Source organism: Physeter macrocephalus, chromosome 3, assembly GCF_002837175.3.
Source record: "Physeter macrocephalus isolate SW-GA chromosome 3, ASM283717v5, whole genome shotgun sequence".
Classification (NCBI taxonomy): domain Eukaryota; kingdom Metazoa; phylum Chordata; class Mammalia; order Artiodactyla; family Physeteridae; genus Physeter; species Physeter macrocephalus.
In genome coordinates this window covers 28,109,004-28,134,541 of record NC_041216.1, presented here as the reverse complement: position 1 = coordinate 28,134,541, position 25,538 = coordinate 28,109,004, and the positions used below count along the sequence as shown (strand labels likewise).

General features: G+C 52.0%; 1 protein-coding gene across 4 annotated transcripts in view; it reads right to left on the bottom strand.

Annotated features, from left to right (window-relative positions):
- Positions 1-25,538, bottom strand: part of NPHP4 (nephrocystin 4) — a 163,049-nt gene that overhangs the window by 52,752 nt on the left and 84,759 nt on the right. For all 4 annotated transcript variants that reach the window (XR_008616963.1, XR_003679210.2, XM_024125612.3 and 1 more), the window contains exons 12-16: positions 15,348-15,409; positions 13,029-13,136; positions 11,616-11,764; positions 11,268-11,459; positions 10,627-10,814 (exon numbers count right to left, since the gene is read on the bottom strand). Coding sequence is in view for 2 of the 4 variants with exons in the window: in XM_024125612.3 (XP_023981380.1) it covers positions 10,627-10,814; positions 11,268-11,459; positions 11,616-11,764; positions 13,029-13,136; positions 15,348-15,409 (699 nt within the window). In the remaining 2 variants the exon portion in view is untranslated. The remainder of the gene's footprint in view (positions 1-10,626; positions 10,815-11,267; positions 11,460-11,615; positions 11,765-13,028; positions 13,137-15,347; positions 15,410-25,538) is intronic.

The window sequence follows — 25,538 nt, the reverse complement described above, 5'->3', positions numbered from 1 at the left end:
CTTCGTTGCGGTGCGCGGGCTTCTCATTGCGGTGGCTTCTCTTGTTGCAGAGCACAGGCTCTAGATGCCCAGGCTTCAGTAGTTGTGGCTCACGGGCTCAGTAGCTGTGGCTCGCGGGCTCTAGAGAGCAGGCTCAGTAGTTGTGGCGCACGGGCTTAGTTGCTCCGCGGCATGTGGGATCTTCCCGGGCCAGGGCTCAGACCCACGTCCCCTGCGTTGGCAGGCAGACTCTCAACCACTGCGCCACCAGGGAAGTCCCAGATGTCCTTATTTTTAAGTAATGTGTGCTGCTATATTTAGAGGTAAAGTGTCACCACACCTGCATTTTACATTCAAATGATTCTGGGGTGGGGGGGAAAGATGAACAAAGAGATAAAGCAGGTATTCTCAAATGCACCAACACAACTTCTGTAGCTGGGGACACGGAATTAGGGCACCTGGAGAAGGCACAGGAAAGACAAGATCCAGTAAGGAAGAGGCGATCAAGGCTGTACTAGAGGGTCCAGACCTAGACGCTGGTCTGGTGGGAGATGCCCCCTTGGCTGGGATAACTCAGGGGCGGGAAGGTGGACGAGAGTTCTTTAGGACGATGGATGCTCTTGGCTGACCCAGACTCCAGCTCTCACACTAGGGAAGACCCCACTAGACAAAAACACCAAGAGACGCATGTTAGAAAAACAACATGTTAGAAAAAAACAGGCAAGAAAGCAAGGGAAATATCAAGGAAAGGCGGCCCCGTGCACGTGGTGTAGAAGGACGGGGACCAACACAAGCAGATGAAACGGCCACAAACTTGGGGGAACCTTCCTGAAAGGAGCGGGGGACAGCAGTAAGTGAGGAAAGTCCAGAGGCACATCCCACTCCTGAAGAAAAAGAGGAAACAAAAGAAATTCTACTCACAATGTAGAACAGTGACTAGTGTGGCAGAGGCAGCCACCAGGCCCACGGGCCGCAGGTTCCAGAAGCTGCGGTTTCTCCCGCCGGACCAGATGTGGCAGCCGTTTGGCATGAGCCTGCTGAGGGCCGCCCACAGGACGTGTGGGAGCCACATCACGGACTCTGGGTGCCAGGACGCAGACCTGGAGGGGAAGCGGTGACCCTCCCCGAGAACTGGTGGTCAGGGCTGCCAAGACTGCAAACGTCCAGACTTTGCCAGAAGACAACAATGTCTCAAAGGCCACTTTCCATAAGCGGGCCCACCCACCAGAAAAGAGCAATCGTGTGGCACAGCTGAGACCAGGGCTTTTTCTCTCTGCCCTCATGCCCCAGAGTCTCTGCCATCATCTTTGGCAAAACCAAACTTGGGATTCTGGGAACAACGTTTTGCTTAAAATAAGTATTCCAGGCTGAGAAATGACTCACTTCGTAAGCTTCGTGGGTGTGGAGCCAATGCTTTTAAAATCTTTTATGTCCTATTAACTCTCTGCATTCTTTATGAAGGTCACAAACCTCAGTCCCTACCTCACAGGATACACAAAATCAATTCCAGATGAATTCTAGATCTGAATATAAAAAGGGAAAAAAGGCTTCTAGAAGGTAACATAGGAGGATATCTTCAAGACTTTGTGGAGACAAACTCATTTTGGGTGTAGCTTAGGAAATCTGCCCATTAAGGAAAAGACTGATAAATGGGACGTAATTTTCATGGAAAACTACTGTTAACCGACAGACACCATTAACGGAGTCAAAGGCGAGGCACAGAGCGGGAGGAGATATTTAGAACATCTGAAGAAGGACTCGGATCAGGATATATACATAACACCTACAAACTGAAAAACAGACAACACAACACAAAGTGGGCAGAGCGCTTCAAAAGAGGATCTGCCGAAGGCGACAGCGTGTGGACGGTCATTGGTCAGCCAGGAGATGCCGGCACATGCCCACCGGGAGGTCACGTGAAAGAAACAAACAGAGCCACACACATTACACAACCAGCAAGGACACGGGCAGTTCAGACTTTGCGTCTACTCCAGTGGGTGTGTAAGCTGGCACAGCACTGGGGAAGGAATGCACCGAAGCTAGACCTGTGCTGCCCGGGGACCCAGCAACTTCAGTCCCAGGCACAGACCAGCGCAGATGCACACACACACACACACGCACACCAAAAGAATGATCGTATATTATTAAAAAGGCAAGAGAGCGCCGGTACCGGCGAGGGTGTGGAGAAAAGGGAACCCTCGTCCACTGTCGCTGGGAATGTAAAGTGGTGCAGCCGCTATGAAAGCCTCCTCCAAACCTTTTTTGGAGGTTCCTCAAAAAACTTAAAAATAGAGTTACCTCATGATCCAGCAATCCCACTCCTGGGTATTTAACCAAAGAAAACAAAAATACTAACTCGAAAAGAAATCTGCACCACCACCCCCCGCCGCCATGTTCATTGCAGCATTATTTATAATAGCCAAGATGTGGAAGCTACCTAAGCGTCCACCTATGGATGAACAGATAAAGAAAATGCAGTATGTATATATACGAAATATTACTCAGCCGTTAAAAAGAAGGTAAGCTTGACATCTGTGACGACGTGGATGGATCAGAGAAAGACAAATACCATATGATTTCACTTATACGTGAAATCTTTAAAAAAAAGAATCAGGCTCGTTAAATACAGAAAGCAGACTGGTAGCTGCAAGAGGTGGGGCGGGGGGTGGGCAAAGTGGGTGAAGGGGGCCAAAAGGTACAAACATCCAGTTATAAAATAAGAAAGTCATGAGGATGTGATGCACAGCATGGTGACTGCAGTTAATAACACCGTGCTGTGTGTCTGAAAGGCGCTAAGAGAGCAGATCGTAAAAGTTCTCGTCACAAGAAAAACAGAATTTTATAATTATGTTCGATGATGGCTGCCACCTAGACTTGTTGGGCTGATCATTTCACAACCTTTTAAATATGTTCATAGCAGCATTATTCAAAAGAGCCAAAACCTGGAAAGGATTCAAAGACCTGTGAACAGCAGAATGGGTAAACATGGTGGAATGTTCGGACAACGGGTTTCTATACAGCCAAGATCACGGACAAACTACTGCGACAGACAGCAACGTGGAGGAATCTCCCAGACGTGAGGTTGAGCAAAGGAAGTTAGATTCAAAATGGTATGGATAATATGATCCGTTTAAGTCCAAAAAACAGGTAAAACTGATGCAGAGTGATAGAATTCAGAAGAGCAGTTACCCTTGGGAGAGGTCCACAACTGGGGTTGGGGGGTTGCTGTGTAACGTTCTACAGCCCCATCCGAATTGGGTGGTAGTTACACAGATGTGTTCACCTTGTAAAAATTACACCTTTTACAAAAATTAACTCAAAATGTTAATTTTTTTAATGTAGAATACAAAACTATCAAACTCCTAGAAGATAACATAGGAAGAAAGCTAGGTGACCTTTGAGATTTGGTGGTGACTTTTTAGCTACAACACCAAAAGCACGATTCATAAAAGAAATAATTGATAAGCTGGATGTCATTAAAATTTAAAACCTCTGCTCTGAGGAAGACACCATTAAGAGAATGAAAAAGATAAGCCACATGCTGGGAGAAAATAGTTGCAAAACACATATATGATAAAGGATCTCTATCCAAAATATACAAAGAACTCTAAAACACAACAAATATGAAAACAAACAATCCAATTTAAAAATGGGCTAAAGATCTGAACAGACATCTCACCAAAGAAGATATACAGACAGTAAGTAAGCAGATGGAAAGACACACTACGTCATCTGTCACGAGGGAACTGTAAATTAAAACAATGAGCTACCACTACACACCTACTTGGATGGCCCAAATCCAGGACACTGACAACATCAAATGTTGGCAAGAATGTGAAGCAGCAGGAACTCTCATTCACTGCTGGTGGGAATGCAAAATGGTGCAGCCACTCTGGAAGACAGTTGGGCAGTTTCTCTCAAAACTTAACATACTTTTACCATACGATCCAGGAACTGGGCTCCTAGGTATTTACCCAGATTAGTTGAAAATGTATGTCCACACAAAATCCCAAACAACAAACTGGAAGCAACCAAGATGCCCTTTGGCAGGTGAATGGATAAAGAAACTGAGGTCCATCCAGAGTATCATTCAGTGCCAAAAATAAATGTGCTATCAAGCCACGAAATGCCATGGAGGCACCTTAAATGCATATTACTAAGTGAAAGAAGCCATCTGAAAAGCATACACTATATAATTTCAACTATATGACATCTTGGCAAAGGCAAACCTATGGAGACAGTAAAAAGATCAGTAGCTGGCAGGGTGGAGCACAGGGGATTTTTAGGGCAGTGAAATTACTCTGGTTGATACTGTAACAGTGGATATATGATGCTACACATCTGTCAAGATCCATGTAATGTACAACGTGGGGAGAGTAAACCTTAATGTAAACTCTGAGCTTCAGTTAATAACACTGTACCAATATCGGCTCATCGTGAATGTAAGAAGTTGCTATCGGAGGAGACAGTGGGGGCGGGAGTATACGGGGCTCTGGGCTATCGGCTCAGTTTCTCTGTAAATCTAAAACTGCTCTAACAAATAAGGTCTAACCATCCTTAAAAATTCACGGGGCTTCCCTGGGGGTGCAGTGGTTGAGAATCCGCCTGCCAATGCAGGGGACACGGGTTCAAGCCCCAGTGTGGGAAGATCCCCCATGCCATGGAGCAGCTAAGCCCATGTGCCACAACTACTGAGACCACGAGCCACAACTACTGAGCTTGTGTGCCACAACTACTGAGCCTGTGCTCTAGAGCCCGTGAGCCACAACTACTGAGCCCGTGCACCACATCTACTGAGCCCACGAGCCACAACTACTGCGCCCACGTGCCACAACTACTGAAGCCCACGCACCTAGAGCCCGTGCTCCACAACAGGAGAAGCCACCGCAATGAGAAGTCCACGCACCACAACAAAGAGTAGCCCCCACTTGCCGCAACTAAAAAGAAAGCCCACGCGCAGCAGCAAAGACCCAGCGCAGCCAAAAATAAATAAATAAATACATTTATTTTTTTTTAAAAATTCATGGAATGGTGCACTTTGTTGTATGCATGTTATAGTTCAACAACAAAAGAAAACGTCTTAAGTGAGGCCCATGAAAGACTCGGTGCTGAGCCAGCTCAACCTTCTGAGGTCTTGAGGAACCCGGTCCATCCGGAGAGAACCCCCAAGTCTGGGCTGCCAAAGGAAGCCCAGATCTGCTCAGTCAGAGGCATCTTAGGCCAAGACTCAGCTGTGTAAGAAGCTGCAAAGCCTTTGTGGACTTTGAATTTTAATTCACCATGACAAGAAAATTTGATTCTGGAGTTTAATTTCTTTGGACTTCCACTTGCAGGGAAATTTAATTTTGGGACTAATTTCTCTCTGGGCCTCCTGAAACCCGCGCGCCTAGAGCCCGTGCTCCACAACAGGAGAAGCCACCGCAATGAGAAGTCCACGCACCACAACAAAGAGTAGCCCCCACTTGCCGCAACTAAAAAGAAAGCCCACGCGCAGCAGCAAAGACCCAGCGCAGCCAAAAATAAATAAATAAATACATTTATTTTTTTTTAAAAATTCATGGAATGGTGCACTTTGTTGTATGCATGTTATAGTTCAACAACAAAAGAAAACGTCTTAAGTGAGGCCCATGAAAGACTCGGTGCTGAGCCAGCTCAACCTTCTGAGGTCTTGAGGAACCCGGTCCATCCGGAGAGAACCCCCAAGTCTGGGCTGCCAAAGGAAGCCCAGATCTGCTCAGTCAGAGGCATCTTAGGCCAAGACTCAGCTGTGTAAGAAGCTGCAAAGCCTTTGTGGACTTTGAATTTTAATTCACCATGACAAGAAAATTTGATTCTGGAGTTTAATTTCTTTGGACTTCCACTTGCAGGGAAATTTAATTTTGGGACTAATTTCTCTCTGGGCAAATTCATAATGGAAAGGGGTTTACAGTCATATCAGAAGCATCTCTAAGTGGCTGGCCTTTTTTATTGAATTATCGTAACACTGTCATTTAACCTCATTGCAGAACCTCCGATGAGCTCCACTGGATCAAGTGACTGGATAGCATTTAGCACGGGGAACAGAACAGGGAATGAATGGTCAGCAATAGGTGCAGAGGGGCCCTGAAATCCATGCATAATTCTGCTCCATTTCAGAGCCTTCTGGGGACATAGGCTAAACTATCCACTGCTGGTCCTGGGGGGACTGGCAAAGGAAAGGTGGTGGGTTTGGGAACAGTGGTCCCAGGAAGGCTGGGAAGCCTCCCCAGTGGTGACTGGTCCCCTCCCCCAGGGAGGGCCACAGCCCCGCTGGCCATAAACTCAACGGTTACGTGAGCTGAGAGAACAAAACGCAAGAAGGTTGCAGGAACACATCGTCCCCAGCCCCACCTCCGTGCAGGGGGACGGCCCGTGCCGCCGCCCTCCGCCCAGCACACCCTCCTCCCAGGGCAAGAGCAGCTCATCGGCTGGTGGGTTTGGGGGAAGAAGCAGAGCCCACGCTTCTCACCCCTTCCCCTGTCTCTTCTTTTCAGATTTGTCCACAGGAAGAGAGGAGGCCGGGGTCCACAGGCAAGCGGGGGGGGCGGCAGCTCTGCCCCAGGTTCAAGGTTGACGGCGGCTGCCCAGCCCGACCCCTGCCTGCCGCTCCCCTGATGGGGGCCCGGCAAGCACCACGGGCTCTCGGGCTAACCCCGTTCCCACAACGGCTCTGACTCTCCGCACTGATTCTGACCTTGGACAAGGGAACGGAGCATCACCTGCTGCACCCGTGACTTCTCGCACCCAACAATTTGGCTGACCCTTTCCACTATTTCTTTGTTTTCTAAGCATTTATGCTCATTTTCTAATTTCTTTCCTTCTACTTTTATTGGGTTTGTTCTGGGTTTTTTTCACCAAACTTCTTGAGCTGAATAATTAGATCAGCATGCTAAAAGATACTTTCTTCTTTACCAACAATATAAGCATTTAAAGCTGCAAATTTCCCTGTAATTACCATTTTACTTATTAGCCCTTTTTTTAAGTTAATTTTTATAAATTTATTTATTTATTTATTTTTGGCTGTGTTGGGTCTTCGTTTCTGTGCGTGGGCTTTCTCCAGTTGCGGTGAGCGGGGGCCACTCTTTTTTTTTTTTTGTGGTACGCGGGCCTCTCACTGTTGTGGCCTCTCCCGTCGTCGCGGAGCACAGGCTCCGGACGCACAGGCTCAGCGGCCATGGCTCACGGGCCCAGCCGCTCCGCGGCATGTGGGATCCTCCCGGACCGGGGCACGAACCCGCGTCCCCTGCATCGGCAGGCGGACTCTCAACCACTGCGCCACCAGGGAAGCCCCAACAGCAGCTTTTTGAGTTCAGGTTAGTTGGACACCCCAGGCTGAGCTGTAACCATTGGGCCACAGTGCCCCTCTGGATGCTCTTGTGCAGAGCGCCTCGTAAACAGCTCTGGCTCCTCAGATGTCCCGAGCCTGGCATCACGCTGAGGATTGTGCGGACACCACCTTCCCATTTCACAGATGAGGCAACACACTCCATCACCCTCCAGAGCATCTTCACTACCTGTATTCAAAGGAGACCTGTATTCTGCTTTCTGTCTCTGTGGGTTTACCTGTTCTGGACATTTAGTATAAGTGATCTCACACAGGACGTGACCTTCTGTGACTGGCTCCTGTCACTCAGCATCGTGCTTTTGAGGTCGAAGTCGTTCTGAAACCAGCCCCATTTTACAGATGAGAAAATGGAGGCTCCACGGAAGGGAACTTGCCCAAGGCCATGAAGCCAGTCAAGCGCAGAGCCAGGCTCCGACCAGGTCCGTCTGATTCAAGAGCCCATAGCTATGCCAGCTCCGTGTCTGGGCTCTCAGTTTCCTTTAGATGATTTGTTTCAGGAGGGACCGAATGAAGGGGTGCACGTGCTCGGCTCTTCTCCTGGGTGTCGGCTGCTCACAGACCCCCAGCCCCTCCACTGCCCCGGCTCCTGCCTCCCCGGCCACACGGCCTCCTTGCTGTTATAGTTGCTTTACAATGTTGAGTTAGTTTCTACTGTACAGCAAAGTGAATCAGCTACACATATACATGTACCACCTATTTTTTGGATTTCCTTCCCATTTAGGTCGCCACAGAGCACTGAGCAGAGTTTCTTGCGCTATACAGTAGGTTCTCATTAGTTATCTATTTTATACATAGTATCAAGGCCACTCTTCATCGCTGTGCGTGGGCCTCTCACTGTCACGGCCCCTCCCGTTGTGGAGCACAGGCTCCAGACGCGCAGGCTCAGTAGTTGTGACACACGGGATTTTATACATAGTATCAATACTGTATATGTGTCAATCCCAGTCTCCCAATTTCTCCCACCCCACCCCTTTCCCCCTTGGTATCCATATACATTTGTTCTCTACATCTGTGTCTCTCTTTCTGCTTTGCAAATAAGGTCATCTGTACCATTCTTCTAGAGTCCACACATATGTGTTGATATACGATATTTGTTTTTCTCTTTCTGACTTACTTCACCCTGTATGACAGTCTCTAGGTCCATCCACGTCTCTACAAATGACCCAATTTCGTTCCTTTTTATGGCTGAGGCCATTTTACGTATTAGTTTTGATATGCAATATTATTTTGTCATTCAGTTTTAAGCAGCCATTTCTACACTGATTTCTTCATTTACCTAGGGAAAAATTAGAAATACGTTTTAAAATTCAAAAACATCCAGCAGTTTGGAGCCTTCCAGGGGGAGGGCAGTGAATGATTTCTGACCTTGAGGTATTATGGTCAAAGAATGCTATAAAATTAGATTAGATATAGGGTCTCCTGGTATACGGCAATACCTGCTTGGTGGCCTAAGATATATACACACATACATGAATAATCAGTTTTTATAAGTTTCAAAGGATACTTGAAAATAACACATATTCTCTAAATTGGTTGTACAGGTCCTATAAGATCATCTCTTTCAATTGTATTTTATAATATTCTCATTAATTTTTTTCTGCTTGATCAATTTACTGACAGAAGCGTGTCAAAACCTCCTATGATTGTAGGTTTGTCAGTTTCTCCTTATAAAGTCCATCAATTTGTCCTTTATCTTTGGAAGCTGTGGTTGTTAGAAGTGCACGGATTCAGAATCATTTTTTCCTAGTGAATTATTCCCTTAATTATTATTTAATAGGCTTCTTGATCCTCAGCAATGCCTTTGCCTTTTGTCACTTTTGTCTGATGTCAATGTTGTTAAGCTAATTTCATTTAATGTTTTAACACGTCTTTTTCCACCTGTTAAGTTCTACTCAAGAGGCAGCAGTGGTTCAGACCCCAGGTATGTCCCTTACGAGCCGTGTGACTGGCCAAAGACAGGACAACTGGCCACCAAGAACAACAGCATATTTGGTATGTTCAGTCCACTGCAGTTTAAATCCATCAGTTGATAATGATATCAGAAAAAAAAGCCATTGGCCCCACCCTTGAAGGATGCTGGGAAATGTCTCACTATTTTAAAAATTAGCAAACAAAAGAGAAGAAAATCAAGCATGATTCTGCCGTCTCTATATGAATCGCACCTCAAGGCAACCAAAGAGCTGATGAGGAGAAGCTTCGTTTTAAGGAAGCATTCTGGCTGACAAACGAAGAAGTATTCTAGGAGTAAAACATCACCACTGTGCAGCCTTGAATGAAGTGGTCCATCCATAAGCAACAGTCCTGATGGTCACTGATGGAGCATAAGAAGCAACCCAGGCCTCGTGCTGCTGCAGAGACGGGGACACACCGCCAGCAATACAGACTCCTTGCCCCAGACCAAAAGTATGCATCTGCTCACGCATCTAGATCTAACTCCAATTTACAGGCAAAACAGGGGACAGAGGAACACCGCAGATGTCACCACTGGGCCGCAAAACCAAAGTGCAGACACTGGGAGGCTCTAGGGGACCAGCAACGTGGTGACTTCAACAAATAAATTAAAGCGAAAAAACAGAGACAGGGGCTTCCCTGGTGGCGCAGTGGTTGAGAGTCCGCCTGCCGATGCAGGGGACGCGGGTTCGTGCCCCCGTCCGGGAAGATCCCACGTGCCGCGGAGCGGCTGGTCCCGTGAGCCGTGGCCGCTGAGCCTGCGCGTCCGGAGCCTGTGCTCCGCGACGGGAGAGGCCACGGCGGTGAGAGGCCCGCGTACCTCAAAAAAAGAAAAAAACAGAGACAGGATGGTGATGACGGCTACAGGTAGAAAGAGACTGGAGAGTCACACCATCCCAACATACAGACCTTACTGGGATCCTGATTTGAACAAACTATTAAAAAATTTTATGAAGTTACTGGGGAAATGTTAACACTGGCTAGATATTTGATAATATTAAGTCATCATTAATTTTTAGATGGGGTAATATTATTGAGTTTATGTTTTTTAAAAAAGACTCTACTTTTTTAGGTCTACATAAGAAAATGTCTAGAGATGAAATCATGTAACGTCTGGAATTTGCATCACGTAGCCCCGGTTTGGGGAGGGACCCGGGCAGGGGTGTCACTGATAGCCGTCAGAGGAGATGCGGCGGGAGGGCTGATTTATCGCACTCGTCTCTCAAACTGTGAACGTGTTTGAAGTTTTTCACTGTTCAACATTTTTTAAATAATAAAATTCGCAGGCAAAGCTTGGCCCTGGATTTCACGGTTGCCGGGTGCCCAGAGCTTACCCGCATCAAAGGAGCCGTCCTTGTGAATCAGGACGAGGAGGTGGGGCAGGGAGGCCGAGCCGCTCTTCCCGGCCTCGTCCAGCTCAACCAGCTGCAGCCGCGGCGTTGTCTCGGGGGGGAAGCGGTAGAACTGGAAGGTGAAATACACAGTCTGTGGCCACGGCGCTGCCTGGTCGTCCTGGGACACCCTGGATCCAACGACAGCTCCGAGTTAATCAAGGGTCCGGGCGGAGAACCCGGGCTTTCGTCACACGCTCGCAGGGAGACAGCAGGTGAGAGGCCGCCTCCGTCATCCACACCAGCAGCCCTACTGTGACCTCGGGGAGCCCGCCGGCCATCCCCCCACTTCAGGCATGGCTGGAGAGCCCGGATCTCGGGGCTACACCAGTACCCAAGGACAGGGCGACACTCTGTCCACGCTGTAACTAAGGACCACAGGAGATCGGTCAAAGCTGGTTTTACAGCATTTGGAAATGGTAGTGGGTGGGTCCCAGCCAAACGAAAATAAAGACAGAGGGCATTCCGCAGTCCCGTTAAGACCCGATCGTAGTATTCCGCCAGAGCCACACAGAAGTTCTTCCCCAACGCGAGAAATGCAAAAGCCAGGAAAAGGGCAACAGACCAAATATGCAAGAGTTTACCTGCTAAAGGCAAGAAACTGTAGCACTATCTCGTTGCTTTGCAGACGGTCTGACTCTTCCTTCTGAGGGTTGAACTTCACGGGATCTGTAGGATCCACGGCCTCGGCTGGCTGCTTACTGGCGTCCAGAATCTCGGGAAAGCCGGCGGACCGCAGCAGCGCTAGGGAGGCTCGTGACGGCTTCCCTCCAGAGCTGGAACAGGAGGCCTCCTGAGCCAGCCTCCAGGAAAGGGCCAGCCAAGAGGCAGCACCCGGAAAGCCAGCCCTCTGGGAAAGCCTACCGTTCAGGGGGTCGAAGGGTCTTGATCACACAGCACTTGCCCCGGGCCCTCCCAGACCTGCCCCTCACCTCCTGGTCCAGGCTCCCGCGATGATCGGGGCGTGCACAGGTGTGAAAGGCAGCTCCTGCAACTGCTCAGCAGTGGATGTGCCCAGGACCACGGCCGTTTGGCTCAGGTCAGCTTCCAGGTGAGAGATCCTGCCCCCCAAGGGGAACTCCTGCCGGACACAATGGGGCCCCAGGTGAGGCCAACGAGGATCCCAACCCGTAACCAAGGATGCCTGGACTTGGGGCTCACGGGTGAACTGCCTCTGTCGCATCGCCAATGAAGACACAGGAGGCTCAGCTGCGCTGCAATTTCCGGTAAGCGATGAAGAATTTTAGTATACGTATATCCCACGCAACATCCGGGACACGCGTATACTGGAAAGTATTGTTTATCTGAAATTCACATCCACCTGGGCATCCTGTCTTCTATGTGAGTCGAAAAGCAACAAGGAAGGAATCATAATTTTTTGAACAGCTCGGTAGCACAGGAGACACGTGATGCCTGAGAAGGCAAATTAACATCCAAACCACGTCTACGGAGCAGAAAGATGAAACCATCTCCAGTAACGCTAGGGAGACTGTGGGACGGAGCCCCCGAGCTTGTGTAAACGCTTCCCTGTCCCCACGTCACCGAATGCTCTAGGCTTTCACCGGCACCCTCCGCCCACCTCCGTCTAAAGGAAGAGCTTGACGGGGTCTGGGACGCTCTCTCTCCAACTGGCCTCCCAAGCTTCCCGTTTCATTTAGAAGGAGGCCCACGTGACCGGAGGCAAGGCACACGGGCCTCAGTAACAGAAGAGGTGAAGGCTCTTCATAATGACACGGGCCCAGATATATTTTAGAATCAGGCATTTCACCACCAGGCTTTTCAAGGAAGTAATTAAATGGAACCATTTTTCCTCAACAGACTTCCAAGGCAAGACCGAAGTTTGCAGGTGAACCAGCAAACTCTACGTGAGTCCCCCAAGTTCAGTAGAAGGAAACAGGCCAATTTTAGCCCATTAGCGCCACTGGGATCGGGGACGGTGGGCTTCACAAACTCTCCTCCAGCCGCAGGGCGAGCGTCCTGGAGGGGGAGCTGGCAACTTGGATTGACCTCTATTTACATCTCCAGCGAAACTTTCCTTTTCCTCTCATGTTCAGAGATCTAAGGGCGCTTTTACTTTGTCTTCTCAGGTAGAGCAAAGCCTAAATCAAGCCCTGTGGCAGGAAAAGCTCCCAGACCAAATACCCTTGGTCACCAAGACGGATGGTGGCAAATATCTAAAGCTGGAAGGAGGTGATGTCCAGCCCGCATCACAGAGAACCCAGGAAGGTCTCGGTCACCTCACCAAGGACCAGGGCAGCTCACAAAGCCAGAGACTTCCACAGAAGTCAGGAGTTTGGAGCCATTCCCTGGAAGGAGGCAGGCGGGAGGAGGGGCAGGCTACTTACCCCCGGGGCCAGGGAGAGCGTGGGGCTCCCCGGTGGCTTTGAGGAGGCTTTGGCCGAGCGGCGCTGTGCTGGGGACTGTGGGGAAGCCGCCAGCTGGGAAAGCGACAGCTGAAGGGAAGAAAGCTTGGGTAAGACGACAAAATGCACCCCAGTAACTTCACAAAGCCCCTCCCACCACCCCACCACCCGCTGGCACAGACCCTTGGGAAGGAAGGGAGGACTCTGAAGCGGCCACAGGGAGCAGTGAGGTCTGGAATCTCCTGGAACCCGGCATCACGTCTAATTGCTTCCTTTCTAACTGCCGAGAGGGGCAATTCTGTGGTTTCTCCCACATCGTAATATTTGAATAAAAATATTATTAACAAGGAAAAGCAAGTGGAGAAGGGGAAATGGCCGGGGAAGCCGGGTGGGTTCTCTGACACTCAGGCTGCAGGGCCGGCTGGTCTCTGAACCTCTCTGGGTTTCACCTCCACCCCTGGACTGAACTTCTCCAAGACCCCTTCTGATTCTAACCACCTGTGTTCCTACGACATGAACCCGCCCGTTAAGGCAGTGACCATGATGGCAGCTGACGTGGGCCCTGGAAGCCCCACTCCACCACTTCACTGCCACGTGACGTGGGCAAGTTGCCTAACTAACCTGGTCTTGCCTCAGTCTCCTGACCTGTAAAGTGGGGGTGCTAACAGTACCTTGATCACAGGCCTACTGTGAGAAAGGGCTTGGCGAGGTACCCGGCACAGGGTCAGGTAAATGTGACTAACGTGAGGAAAACGAACGTTGCTCTAAAAGGCCGGTGTGAAGAGGTGGCGGGCCCTCGCTCTACTGAAGACCCGTCTCTCAGATCCTGGTCTCTATTTATGATGTACACGTTAACAAACGAGACGTCTGTCATCAACAGTGACAGCTGGCCCGGGGGGGGGGGGGCGGGGGGGGGTGGTGCTGGTACAGAGAAGGGGTGCTAACAGTACCTTGATCACAGGCCTACTGTGAGAAAGGGCTTGGCGAGGTACCCGGCACAGGGTCAGGTAAATGTGACTAACGTGAGGAAAACGAACGTTGCTCTAAAAGGCCGGTGTGAAGAGGTGGCGGGCCCTCGCTCTACTGAAGACCCGTCTCTCAGATCCTGGTCTCTATTTATGATGTACACGTTAACAAACGAGACGTCTGTCATCAACAGTGACAGCTGGCCCGGGGGGGGGGGGGCGGAGGGGGGTGGTGCTGGTACAGAGAAGGACCCAACCCATGAAGAGGTGTTGAAGAAATGGGCGAGGGGCACTGGGGGGTCCGGGCAGCATCTTGGGGGCAGAGAAGAATTTAGGGTCTGCTCAGCTCCCCTCAGAACCCACAAGCCGCCGTGAGCGCCTCCTGCCTCTGGGGCTGCAGGTGCTGCCCTGTGGCCCCTCAGCACTCAGGGGCTCCACGCCAACCGCTGGAGGGAAAATGCTGGGACAGGCCAGCAGGGCCCAGGAGGCTGTCCCCAAATACATGTCTTCGGGCAAACGCCACATTCACTTCTGGTCCAGTTTCCCAGCTGCACGGTCCTCCTTAAAGCCACACCCTGGGGACAGCCCTGGACCCCGAATCATTCAGCTTTTCCCAGAAAGGCAACGTCCGGGGTGATGTTGGCAGGCAAGGCCATCAGGAGGACAAGCCAACTCTGTCGGACCTCATTCAAAAAGCACGCTGGCCAGAGCCAGCCCCGAGCCACGGGCAGACCCACAACGGGCTCAGGAGGGGCGGCCGCAGCTCCGAGCACTGGAGGAGACGTCTGCTCTCCGACAGGCCCGCCAACGTGCTGGCCGCTGTCGCTGCCGCCCCGTCCCCTCCAGCACCAGCTGCTCGGCGCACCTGCCATGGTGAGCCACGGGCTCACCGGCGCCCTCTCCTAGCAGAGGGTCAGGAGAGGAGGCGGCGGAGAGCACCCCTCCGTGTCTCAGAAGGGGAAAAAAGGCCATTCGGTCCCGAGAGAGTCCCAGCCGTCAGACATAACCGCGGGAGCACATCAGCTTGAGTGCGGACACAGGCCTCCGATGGCAACCGGAGGACCATTAACAACGGCGGAAGCCACAGCCCTGACGGCCGGTGCTGAGGGCAGCGCGCCAGGGGCCCGCCGCGGAGACGGGCAGGAGGGCGGCTGAGGACACCTGCACCCCGACACCTGGGGGCCCCTCCCCTCTGGCTCGCTGGGACCTTCCCAGCCCGCGCAAGTAAACGGGACATCGGCTGTTCTTAAAGATGCAAAGGGGACTTTCCCGCACCCAGAACCTTTAAATACCTGACCGAGGAATCCCGAGACAGGCCTCTCGGGCCTGGACTTACCCCTGGTCCCACTGGCGAGTCCTGGGGGGTGGTGAGCCCCCGGGGCGGTGGTGCTGGCAGGCCTGGGAGGAAGCACAGGGGCCGGGGAGGGGCCGTCAGCCTGGGTGGGGCAGGGGCACCGGAGCCCGGCTCAGGCAGGCCTGGCGCGAGTCCCCCCCGGCGGTAACCGGTGCTTGGAGCTGGGCAGCCCCGGCGCTTGGCGGGCAGACCCAGGGTGCTCGTCCCGTCGCCGCCCGCAGGACGGAGCCCGGGCTCGCCGCCCGCCTCCGCGGGCGCCGCCCTGCTCGCGAGGAGACCGAGGCTGCCGGACGCCTGAGGCTCTCGTGCGCTCACCTCAAGGCTCACCCTCCCCTGCCTTCGTGGGGCCGGGCTCTGATGTCTGCCTGGGCTGGTGCTTCCCTGGCTGGGGCCCACTTGCTGTCCTGTTACATAAGAAACGTCTAAACAGACGCACGCACGGCTGGGCGCTCCGGCTCTCCCGTCACTCACAGCGCGTCCCCTGAGGCCGCTCACTCTAGGGGCGTGAGCGCGGCCGTGTTCGTACCGGGAATAGTCGAGGTCGGTCCTCCACGGGGGTCCCTGGAGCCAGGGGCCGAGGGCGGCCCTGCCCTGGGTGATGCGAGGCTGGTTCCTGCAGCGCCTGAGGTGCCCCACTGCGGAGGGAGCGACCACTCCCGCGGCGCTGTCCCCACCCGCCGAGCGCGGCCAGCGCGCGGTGGCCCCGGGCAGGACCGGGCTGGGGCTTGCCTGCGCTGCTTCCACCCCCATCCCAGGCCCTGCACTCCTGTCTAGCGGTCCAGGCATCACTCTAGTCCTGAAACCCCCAGACTCTCAGCGCTGTGCTCCGGCGTCTGGGGCCACCCACCACCTCCCCATCAGCCCACACACGCACGCTTCTCCTGCCGTCAGCCGCCAGCATCACCGCCTCGGGTCCACGGTGGGGCTGCCCGCTGACCGGGGCCCACCCTGACAGGGCCCCCCCCCCGCTCCCCTGAAGGCCCGGGCGGGACCAGGCACCTGTCCGAGGTGACAGGTCTGGTCTCCCCGAGGACCGCGCCTTCCTCACGCACCTCGGTCCCCTTCACAGTGACCCGACTCTGGCCGCGGCATGTGGATGCCACCGCCGGCTGGACTTCAGGGCGTCCTGGGCCCTGAGAAATCGTGCCCCCCACAGGTAGCTAGCCCTGCTCCTGTCACCCGCGTGTGGCCCCGACTGCCCGCGCTTGGCCCTCCCTCCCTCCCCGGTGGTCTCTGCTGCCCAAGTCCCCGCACGGCCACGTGGGTCTGAGCCCCGCACCGGGCGGTGCCCATGAGCAGCTCACCTGACCCCGTGGCCCCCAAGCCCCAGGGCACACGGCACGGGGCAGGCGCGGGCGGCACCTAGCACCTACCGACCGGCCAGTGCACACGAGGGCCGTGACTCCGGATGCTGTGCAGTCTGAAGGGAGGACGCCCGACTCCCGTGGCAGCCCTGAACCCCACCACAGCGCAGCTTCAGCCACCAGGCAGGAACCGCACGTGGGAAGCACGCCCCTAGCCGGCCCTGCTGTGCCCTGGGGCCGCCACGCCACCAAAGCCCCTTCCAGCCACCTCGGAATCCACCTGGAGAAGGCACTGCAGGCTCACCCCAGGAGGAGAGATCCGGCTGATGAGGAACAGGGGGCGAGGAAAGCGGCGGGGGCGGCGTGGAGGGAGGCCCCCAACTCCGCTGCTCCCACCTGAGCTGAGCTACAGGCTCTCCAGCCCCTCGCCAGCCCAGCTCCTTTCTCAAAGCCAAGTTAACGTGAATCCAAAGAACTCGGCGCCCTCTAGTCCAGGGAGCCTCCGGTTCCTGAAACGAGCTCCCTGTGGAGGGAGGTAGCGAATCATCGAGCAAGCCTCGCCTCCCAGGAAAGATGTCATCTCGCGAGAAGCAAAGCACAGACCGGGATTCTGCCAGGGCCCCACTGTCCTTGACGCCACGTGCCTCTCCCCAGACAGCTCGGGGCTCCGTGCAGCCACTCATCTCCACCACCACCCCGCCACCCGGAACAGTCTAGAAGGTGAAACAGAAGAGCAGCACGCCGGGTTCTCCTCTGTTCCACCCTAAAAGGAGACTGAAAGCTACGCGGGTTGATTTTGGCAGCGAGGAAAAACCTGCAGGAAATGGCTCCATCTTCCTCTGCTCGGAGAAGCCTGGCGCTCGGGAGCCGGGCCGCGTGTCCTCTAGTTGAGGGGGACCTGAACCCTGCGGAAAGTTAAACCCTCCAAGCCCGTTAAACCTCTCACACGCTCTTTATTTCCCCAGTTTGTCTAAGCTGGGTACTGCGTGGTGTTTCTGAGGTGATTCTTTACATCCTGACCTACACAATCTTAACCTCCTAGACAACCGGCCGCACAAAAAAGGCTTTTGCAGCAGATGAAAGCAGTGCCTGCTGGGGATCCCAGGGCCCAAACGCACACACCCCAGCGAGGCACGGGCCGTGAGAAAATACACCGAAACCACAAAACAACTTGGTTTCAAAGCTTTCTGTTCCAATGTTCCACGCGGCGGTCGCTGATCAAGGTGCTTCGCCAACTACACAATCTAACGGTCTTGCCCGGACAACACAGTGTCCTCCAGAGGCGTCCACTGTCGTTCCTCCAAGTCTCCCAAAAGCCACGATGGAGGTGTGGAGGTCTGACTGGGAAGCCCGCCTTCCGCCACTGAGCACGACCAGGCTGCGAGCTGCCGGGGCCGACGAGACCAAACCATGGGGCCCTCGCGTGTGTGCAAAGGCCGCGTGCGTGGTGACATCTGCAGCGCGCGCAAGAACCTCTGCCGCGGCGCCGCTGAAAACAGCAAACCGTGAGAATGGCCCACGTGTTCCTGAAAATGGAAGCCCTCAATTAAAGCTGGTCCATCTGGGTGTGGAGCCCCGAAGCAATTAAAAAGGGGGAGGTCGACGGGGCGGGTCCTGACGTGGGACGTCGTGGGACGTTGCCAAGACAAGTTACAGTGCAGAAAGCAAGTTATCAAGCAACCCGCGTAAGGGAATCCCGCCTCTGTTAAAGGAAAAGAAAGAAAACGACACGTGGATGAAGGTCTGTAGGTAAATTCACTGAAATGCGTGGAATGGTAGGAACATTGAGGGGCTAGAACCTCACCCTTTAGACATGTGAGTAAGCGTGTTTTCCTGTACTACCTGTGGAATTTAAAATAACTTAAATTCTAGTTTACTGATCATTATCAGGTATGTCTTTGCGTCCCTGTTGGAGCCTGAAGACGCTCCTGGCTGAACCGATGGCACCAGGCGGCCCCTCGCAGAGGATGAGGTCCCGCGGCAGGGGATGCTGGTGGCTCCCCAGATGGGGCCCTCCTGTCACCCCACCGGGAATAACATCCACGTCTGGCCGTGGCGCCGCGGGGCTCTGGCTTCAGGTAAATCACCTGGTCGTTAAAAGAAGAACGCAGAGACTAAGACGACAGCTTTGCCAGGGGCTCTGTGCAGCTCAGGGACACCTCAGCCCCGGAAGGGACTGAGTCAGTGGGTGCCATGCCACCCGAGCCAACCGCGACGCAGACAGACGCGGACAGGGCCACGCCGAGTGCTTGAGACAGACAAGCTTGCAGCTGCAGCCGCTGCGCCCCCGTCTGAAGATGAGTTTCCCCGACACCCTTTTGCTCCCCAATCAGCCTCCACTTGCTGAAAAGCACTGTCGACAGAAGCTCAAGTGTCCAGTTCTCTCTTCAGTTCAGCTTCTAGAAGCCCGAATGCCCTACACTTGACTAAAAGGCCAGGAGGGGGCTTGCGATCTGCCCCAAACCTGGGCTGTCCGCGTCCCGCCAGGTGACACACCTGCATCCCACGCTCCTCTGCGTTCAGCCTGGGGGGAGTGGGTAGGTGTGCAGACCACGAGGACCTGAAGCCCACTCCACGCTCCAGGGCAAGAGGGGCTACTTTTCAGGTCAGCACTTCTCAGACAGCACTTCTGACGAGTCGAGTGGGCGAGCATCACAGAAAGACAGAAAGTAAGTACACAGGCACGAGGGAGCTCAGGCAGCAGGCTTGGTGACATCCTCCAGGCTGGAGAGAGCAGAGGTCTCTCCACTGTCCTCCCTGGGAAGGCTGGTGGGGTCCCCATGCATGAACACCAACCAGGAGCCGGCCCTGCATGAAAGGCAGCATTCAAGCCCTTTACCCCACAATGCAAGCTGCCCTCCAGAGAATGCTTTTGCTTGAACGTAGCTGCGCATTCTGGGGGGGACGGAGGAAAAGAGAATCAGCCGGCAGGGCCCGATGAGCGGGATTCGTGGAGGAAAAGGCTGCCCTGCAGACAGACCAGCCTGTGCTTAACTGAAGGGAGAGGAGGCTGTTGCTTAGCAACTGTGGCAGCTCAGGGCCAGGCAGGGAGGGGCCAGGCCTCGGACCAGGAAGGTGGGGCTGTGGGGATGTTCCAGGATGGGGCCGAACTGCTTGCCCCAAGGGCAGGGGGAAGGAAGGGGTCATCACAGCCAAAGACACAATTTCTGTGATTTAAATAAAGATTGTGAAAAACAGCTTTCCCCCGTCAGACCTGGAAAATAAAGGATTACTCAGCATTCAATGGTACTCCAGACACTAAGAATTCACAAGGCCGACCCATTTGGAAGGCCCTTATTCCTAATTATTTGGGCTTAAAAAGTCATTCTCTTGAAGACTTTGATCACAGGAACGGAGGAAGTGAGCAAAATCTAGGAAGAGGTAAAGGGATGCTTGTCGATGGAGTGGGTTTGGGTCTCTGTGCTGAAGGAATCCAGAGGTGCCCTGTCTCGGTGAATCAGGCCCAAGAGAAGTGGGAAGTATGAGACGTGCCCAGAGCCCTAGGCTGGGGTCACCTTCAAAGACCAGGCTCAGAAGTGTGATCTCCCTCCTGGAAACCTTGGCTCTGAACCGCTCACTCAGGCTCTCCGGCAGATGCTGTGCAGGTGTGTTAGGTTCCCGGCCGCTAACTTCCATCCCCTGCTCGATCGACATCTCTCACTCTCTCCACTGCTGCGTGATGTCCTGCATGACACGACTCGGGGCAGGCGAGCTGCCTGTCAGGGAGGATGCTCTCGAGAATGTCGCCCGCACACGAGGTCACAACCACGTCAAGCATCTAACTCAGCGTGCTCTGGGAAAAACCAGGGTTACGTATTTTCAATGGCCCCTTCTTCCCGGCTGCTTTTATATCTATTAAGCAGACACGCCAAAATTCTGACGCCACCAGAACATTCAAAAGCAAAATATGGGTCAGGGAAATGCCGGGTTCCAAAAACTGGAGACGGAGGGCCCTCTAGCGGCCCCGCACACACCCCCTTGCGGAGGGTGATGAATGGACCTTTGCTCCCTGGTAATTTTGCAGAAAAAATAAAAAGGATAATTCATAACAGAAAGCCAGAGCACCTCACTTAAAGTGACAGCTGCATATCATTAAGATTTCCAAAAGAACCGTTTAAGTAGGTAAAATATTGAAGCAGGAAAATTTCCATCAGAAGTTAAACATCAGCCGATATTTAAGTCTCTTATATTAGGTCTTGGGAGGCAACGTTTGCAAATGCTTGGAACCTGGGGTGAAGGCGATCACGTTAATGTGACATGAATGCGGTGATAAATCCAAATTAAATAAACCAAAGGAACCAGGTTCCATCCACGCAGATCCGCGGGCCCCCAAACGGGATCTGAAAACCAGATGACGCTGCTACCGCACGTCTGCACCAGAGCTCAATCCCCGAGTCCTCCAGCAGCTGTCTGCCAAGGACGCAGCAATAACCCTTCTGGTAGAGAACTCGAAGGGTGTGCACCCAGCAGCTCGGAACCTTAGGAAGTCACGCTGGGGCTCGGTGAGCCCCACACACGGGAGAGTAACACCCTCCCCCCAAGTCACCCAGAAAGAGGCTTGGCTCAGCGGGCGACAGGATCATCTCGAGCCCAAAGCAAGATGCCTTGTGGGGGAGCCCTCCCTGTGGGGTCCCCCCACCCCCTGAACCTCCACAGTGCTCCCTGGAGCCCACACAGTGCCCTGCTCTGTGCCCAGCAGACCCTCTGGGGGTGGAGATGGTGGGCTTCCGGAAGACAGGCCGGGTCCCACTGGCAGGAACTACCAATCTCTACTCATTCGAAGATCAAGAAATGCAGGAAAAGCTGGTCAAAGCTGGGATGCAACTACACAGTAGAAACAGCTGAGTGCAGGGAAAGACCTGGGACAGGAGATCGGGCCCTCAATCCATCAGGTGACCACCGGAATCCACCCTCTGTGCCGAGAGCAGCACTGACGGTTTCCCTTTGGGGAATCACCCTCCCAGCCCTTACCCCTGTGGTCAGGGGGGCTGGCCCAACCCCACACAAGACAGGGTGTGTGACCCAGGATGCACGCCCTGCCTCACCCCCATCCCAGTCATTCGGGGTACAGCCGGTGACCCGGCAGAGGGAGGGGCTCCATCTCAGGACTCTGACTGGACAACTGAGCAAAAGAAGTTCTTCCTGCTGGGATTCCTAAGTCCGAGGATAACCAAGCAGCTCCCGGAGCCACCATGTAGGGAAACCCTGCCTGGAAGGAAGCCACCACGGACAGCTGGAGGGTGAGCAGACAGAGGTGTGGGAGACAGGCAGACAGACAGACACACCAGGTCTTCACCACATCACTCAAGGGCCAGGACGCAGCCAGGCCTCACGGTCAGGGCCCTTCCATCACGTGAGCCAATCAATTCCCTCTCCATTTCAACTATTTTGAGTTGAGTTTCTATCATGGAAGAGTCCTGAGTGACCCACTGCTCTACCCACACGTGCTGAATGCTTTGGGCAACAGCAAGATGAATCAGCAGAGTCCCCACTGGTGAGATGCTCCTACGGTCGTCTCTAATGCCGACCGAATATCCACACCAGGAATCGGCACCTCTTCACCTTCTGGGGCCTCGCTGGGACGCTGCGCAGGCCCTGAGACCGGGCGGGGCCACACGCCAGCTCTAGCCCCCGAGCTGGGAGGAGGGATGCGGGTCATTTCTGGGCCTTTCTTTGTGCTGTGGGGGGCGGCCGGCGATACTCAGGCGACAGCTGCCATGTGTGACCACAATGAGCAGAGCCGCCACCAGCCCACATGGACGTGGCCTGAGAGCAGGAAACAAAGCTTTCTGTTTTAAACCAGTGAGATTCCGGGACTACCTGTTACCAGGACAAACCTGGCTGATACACCCCAAGAGCAGTAGGAGAAGGGAGAAACAGACAACAGACGAGATAAAATAAAGAGCAGACCGTCCTACAGAGGGAGGCAAGTCAGAAAGAGAAAGGCAAATACAGTATGCTAACGTGTACAGGTGGAATCTAAGGAAAAAAAAAAAAAAGGTCATGAAGAGCCTAGGGGTAAGACGGGAATAAAGACACAGACCTGCTAGAGAATGGACTTGAGGTCACAGGGAGGGGGAAGGGGAAGCTGGGACGAAGTAAGAGAGTGGCGTGGACACATATACACTACCAAACATAAAACAGATAGCTAGTGGGAAGCAGCCGCATGGCAGAGGGAGATCAGCTGGGTGCTTTGTGACCACCTAGAGGGGTGGGATAGGGAGGGTGGGAGGGAGACGCAAGAGGGAGGGGATGTGGGGATATATGTATAGCTGATTCATTTTGTTATAAAGCAGAAAATAACACACCATTGTAAAGCAATTTTACTCCAATAAAGATGTTTAAAAAAAATCAGTTGTTAAATTTAAAAAATAAAACTTCTTTTTCCAAATAAAAAATAAAATAAAATAAAGAGCAGCACCTACAAAGGCCAGGAGATGCAGAAAGGAGGCTCTGCAGGGAAGAGACATGTGAGCCGGGCTTTAAGGATGAGGGCAAGGGCCCACGTGAAAGGGCAAGAAGAGTTTAGTGCATTTTTTAACGTGGGGATACTTAAACCACTTCTATATTCTAGGTAAAAGCAAACAGAAATTGAACCCAACAATTGTGGAAATAAGAACACTAAAGATCAAAACGTATGAGAGTCCACGCTACACCTAGAAGAAAACTGCGGAACCTTAAGTGATATTATTCCTAAACAGATAAATGGAAAAAATGCTAAGCATTCAACTTTTTTTAAACTTTTTAAAAATTAAGAGGATGGACTTGATAAAAGCATATAAAATTAAATTTTCATTAAGTTAATTAAAATTAAAGATACAATTAGAAACAAAAACAAAGAACGGGAGAACCAATAAGTAAAACCAATAGCTAGTTCTTTGAAGAGAATGATGAAGTGAAGAAACCTTGGATAAGCCTGACCAAGAAAGGGAGAGATTCACCAAAATATTAGGAATGAGAAAGGGAACCTAATCATAGATACTTTCAAAAAGAAACAACAGGCCCAGAAGGCAGTCACTTGTCACTCGTACTAAGCCAGTGTCACCGAACCATGGCTCAGTACCTAACCTAACTGCCGTTTCAATATGCCCCAGGAAAGTGGTCTTAACTGGCCAGTTTGGAATTTCCTGGTTGGCACCAATGAGGTAACAGCCACGTGGACCCCTTCCATCCCCCAGAGGAAGGTGAGGTAGCCCTCTCTTTCCTTACCCCCTCCCCCTTCTGCCTCTAAACATCTTCCTTTTTGTTCAGCTCCTCCGAGTGCCTTTCTACTTGGTAGACGGGATGCTACCTGATTCATGAATTGTTCAATAAAGCCAGTTAGAGCTTTAAAATTTACTTGGTTGAATTTTTGCTATTTAATGATACAAATTTGAAGCTTTAAATTAGATACAATTTTATCCGAACATCTTTGTAAACTAAATGAAATTGACCATTTTTCTAGAGAATATGTGTCCCAAAAGGTAACACAAGATGAGATGGAAAAAACCTAAATAGATCAATAACCATAAACAGAAACTTAAATGGTTGTCGAAACATCCCTTCAAAAGGCACCAAGTTCCTGATGGTTTTATAGCTAAGTTTTAACAGACCTTCAAGAAACAGGTCCTGCCTTTTGTTTAAACTATTTTAAAGCACAGGAAAAGGTAGCAAACACAGAAAAAGCTTAAAATTTTAAGTGCCAACCTGACTGGATCACAGGGCGCCCAGATGTCTGGTTAAACATTATTCTGGGTGTGTCTGTGTGGGTGTTTCCGCATGAAATTCTAATTTGAAGGGGTGACTCAGTTTTAAAGCAGTTTGCCCTTCCCGCTGTTAGTTGGCGGGGGCGGGCGCCGAGGGTCTGTATAAAACAAAAAGGTGGAGGAAGGAAGAACTAGACCCCTCCTGCCTGACCGCAGAGCTGGGTCATCGGTCTCCTGCCCTCGGTCCCCTGTTCTCAGGCCTTCAGACCCAGATGAAATCCACGCCACCGGCTGCCCTGGTTCTCAGACTTTTGGACTCAGCCTGAATTACACCACCCGCTTTCCTGGGTTCCAGCTTGCAGACAGTGGATCACGGGACTTGTCAGCCTCCATAATTGTGTGATCCAATTTCTCATCATATATCTCTTCCCATACTGTATGTATATCTGCTTCTCTAGAGAACCCCAAGTAAACACTCATTTTACACACCTAGCATGCTCACAATACCAAAACCTGATAAAGACAACAAAAAAGAAAGGATCTATATATAAAATAGATAACTAATAAGAACCTGCTGTAGAGTACAGGGAACTCTACTCAATACTCTGTAACGGCCTGTATAGGAAAAGAATCTAAAAAAAAAGAGTGGATATGTGTATATGTATAACTGATTCACTTTGCTGTACACCCAAAACTAACACAATATTGTATATCAACTATACTCCAATAAATTTTTTTAAAAAAATAGAACCCACTAATGCAAACAAATGCAAGTAATAATTCAATAAATAATAAGAGTGGTGTCTTAAATCAATGGGGAAAACATTAAGAATTAAACGGTATTGGGATAACTGGATAGCCATCTAGAAAAATATAAATTGGATGTAAACTAATATTTTATACAAGAATAAATTCCAAATGGATCAATGATTTAAATGTATATATAAGAAGGAAGCCCTAAAATTACTAGGAAAACAACTTGAGAGAATTATTTGTAACCGTGGAATGTGGAAGACCTTTCTAACTAAAATATGATCTCTTAACGTTTTAAAAGAAAAGATTGAAAAAAGATGACTATGAGGGGCTTCCCTGGTGGCGCAGTGGTTAAGAATCTGCCTGCCAATGCAGGGGACACAGGTTCGATCCCCGGTCCGGGAAGATCCCACATGCCGCGGAGCAACTAA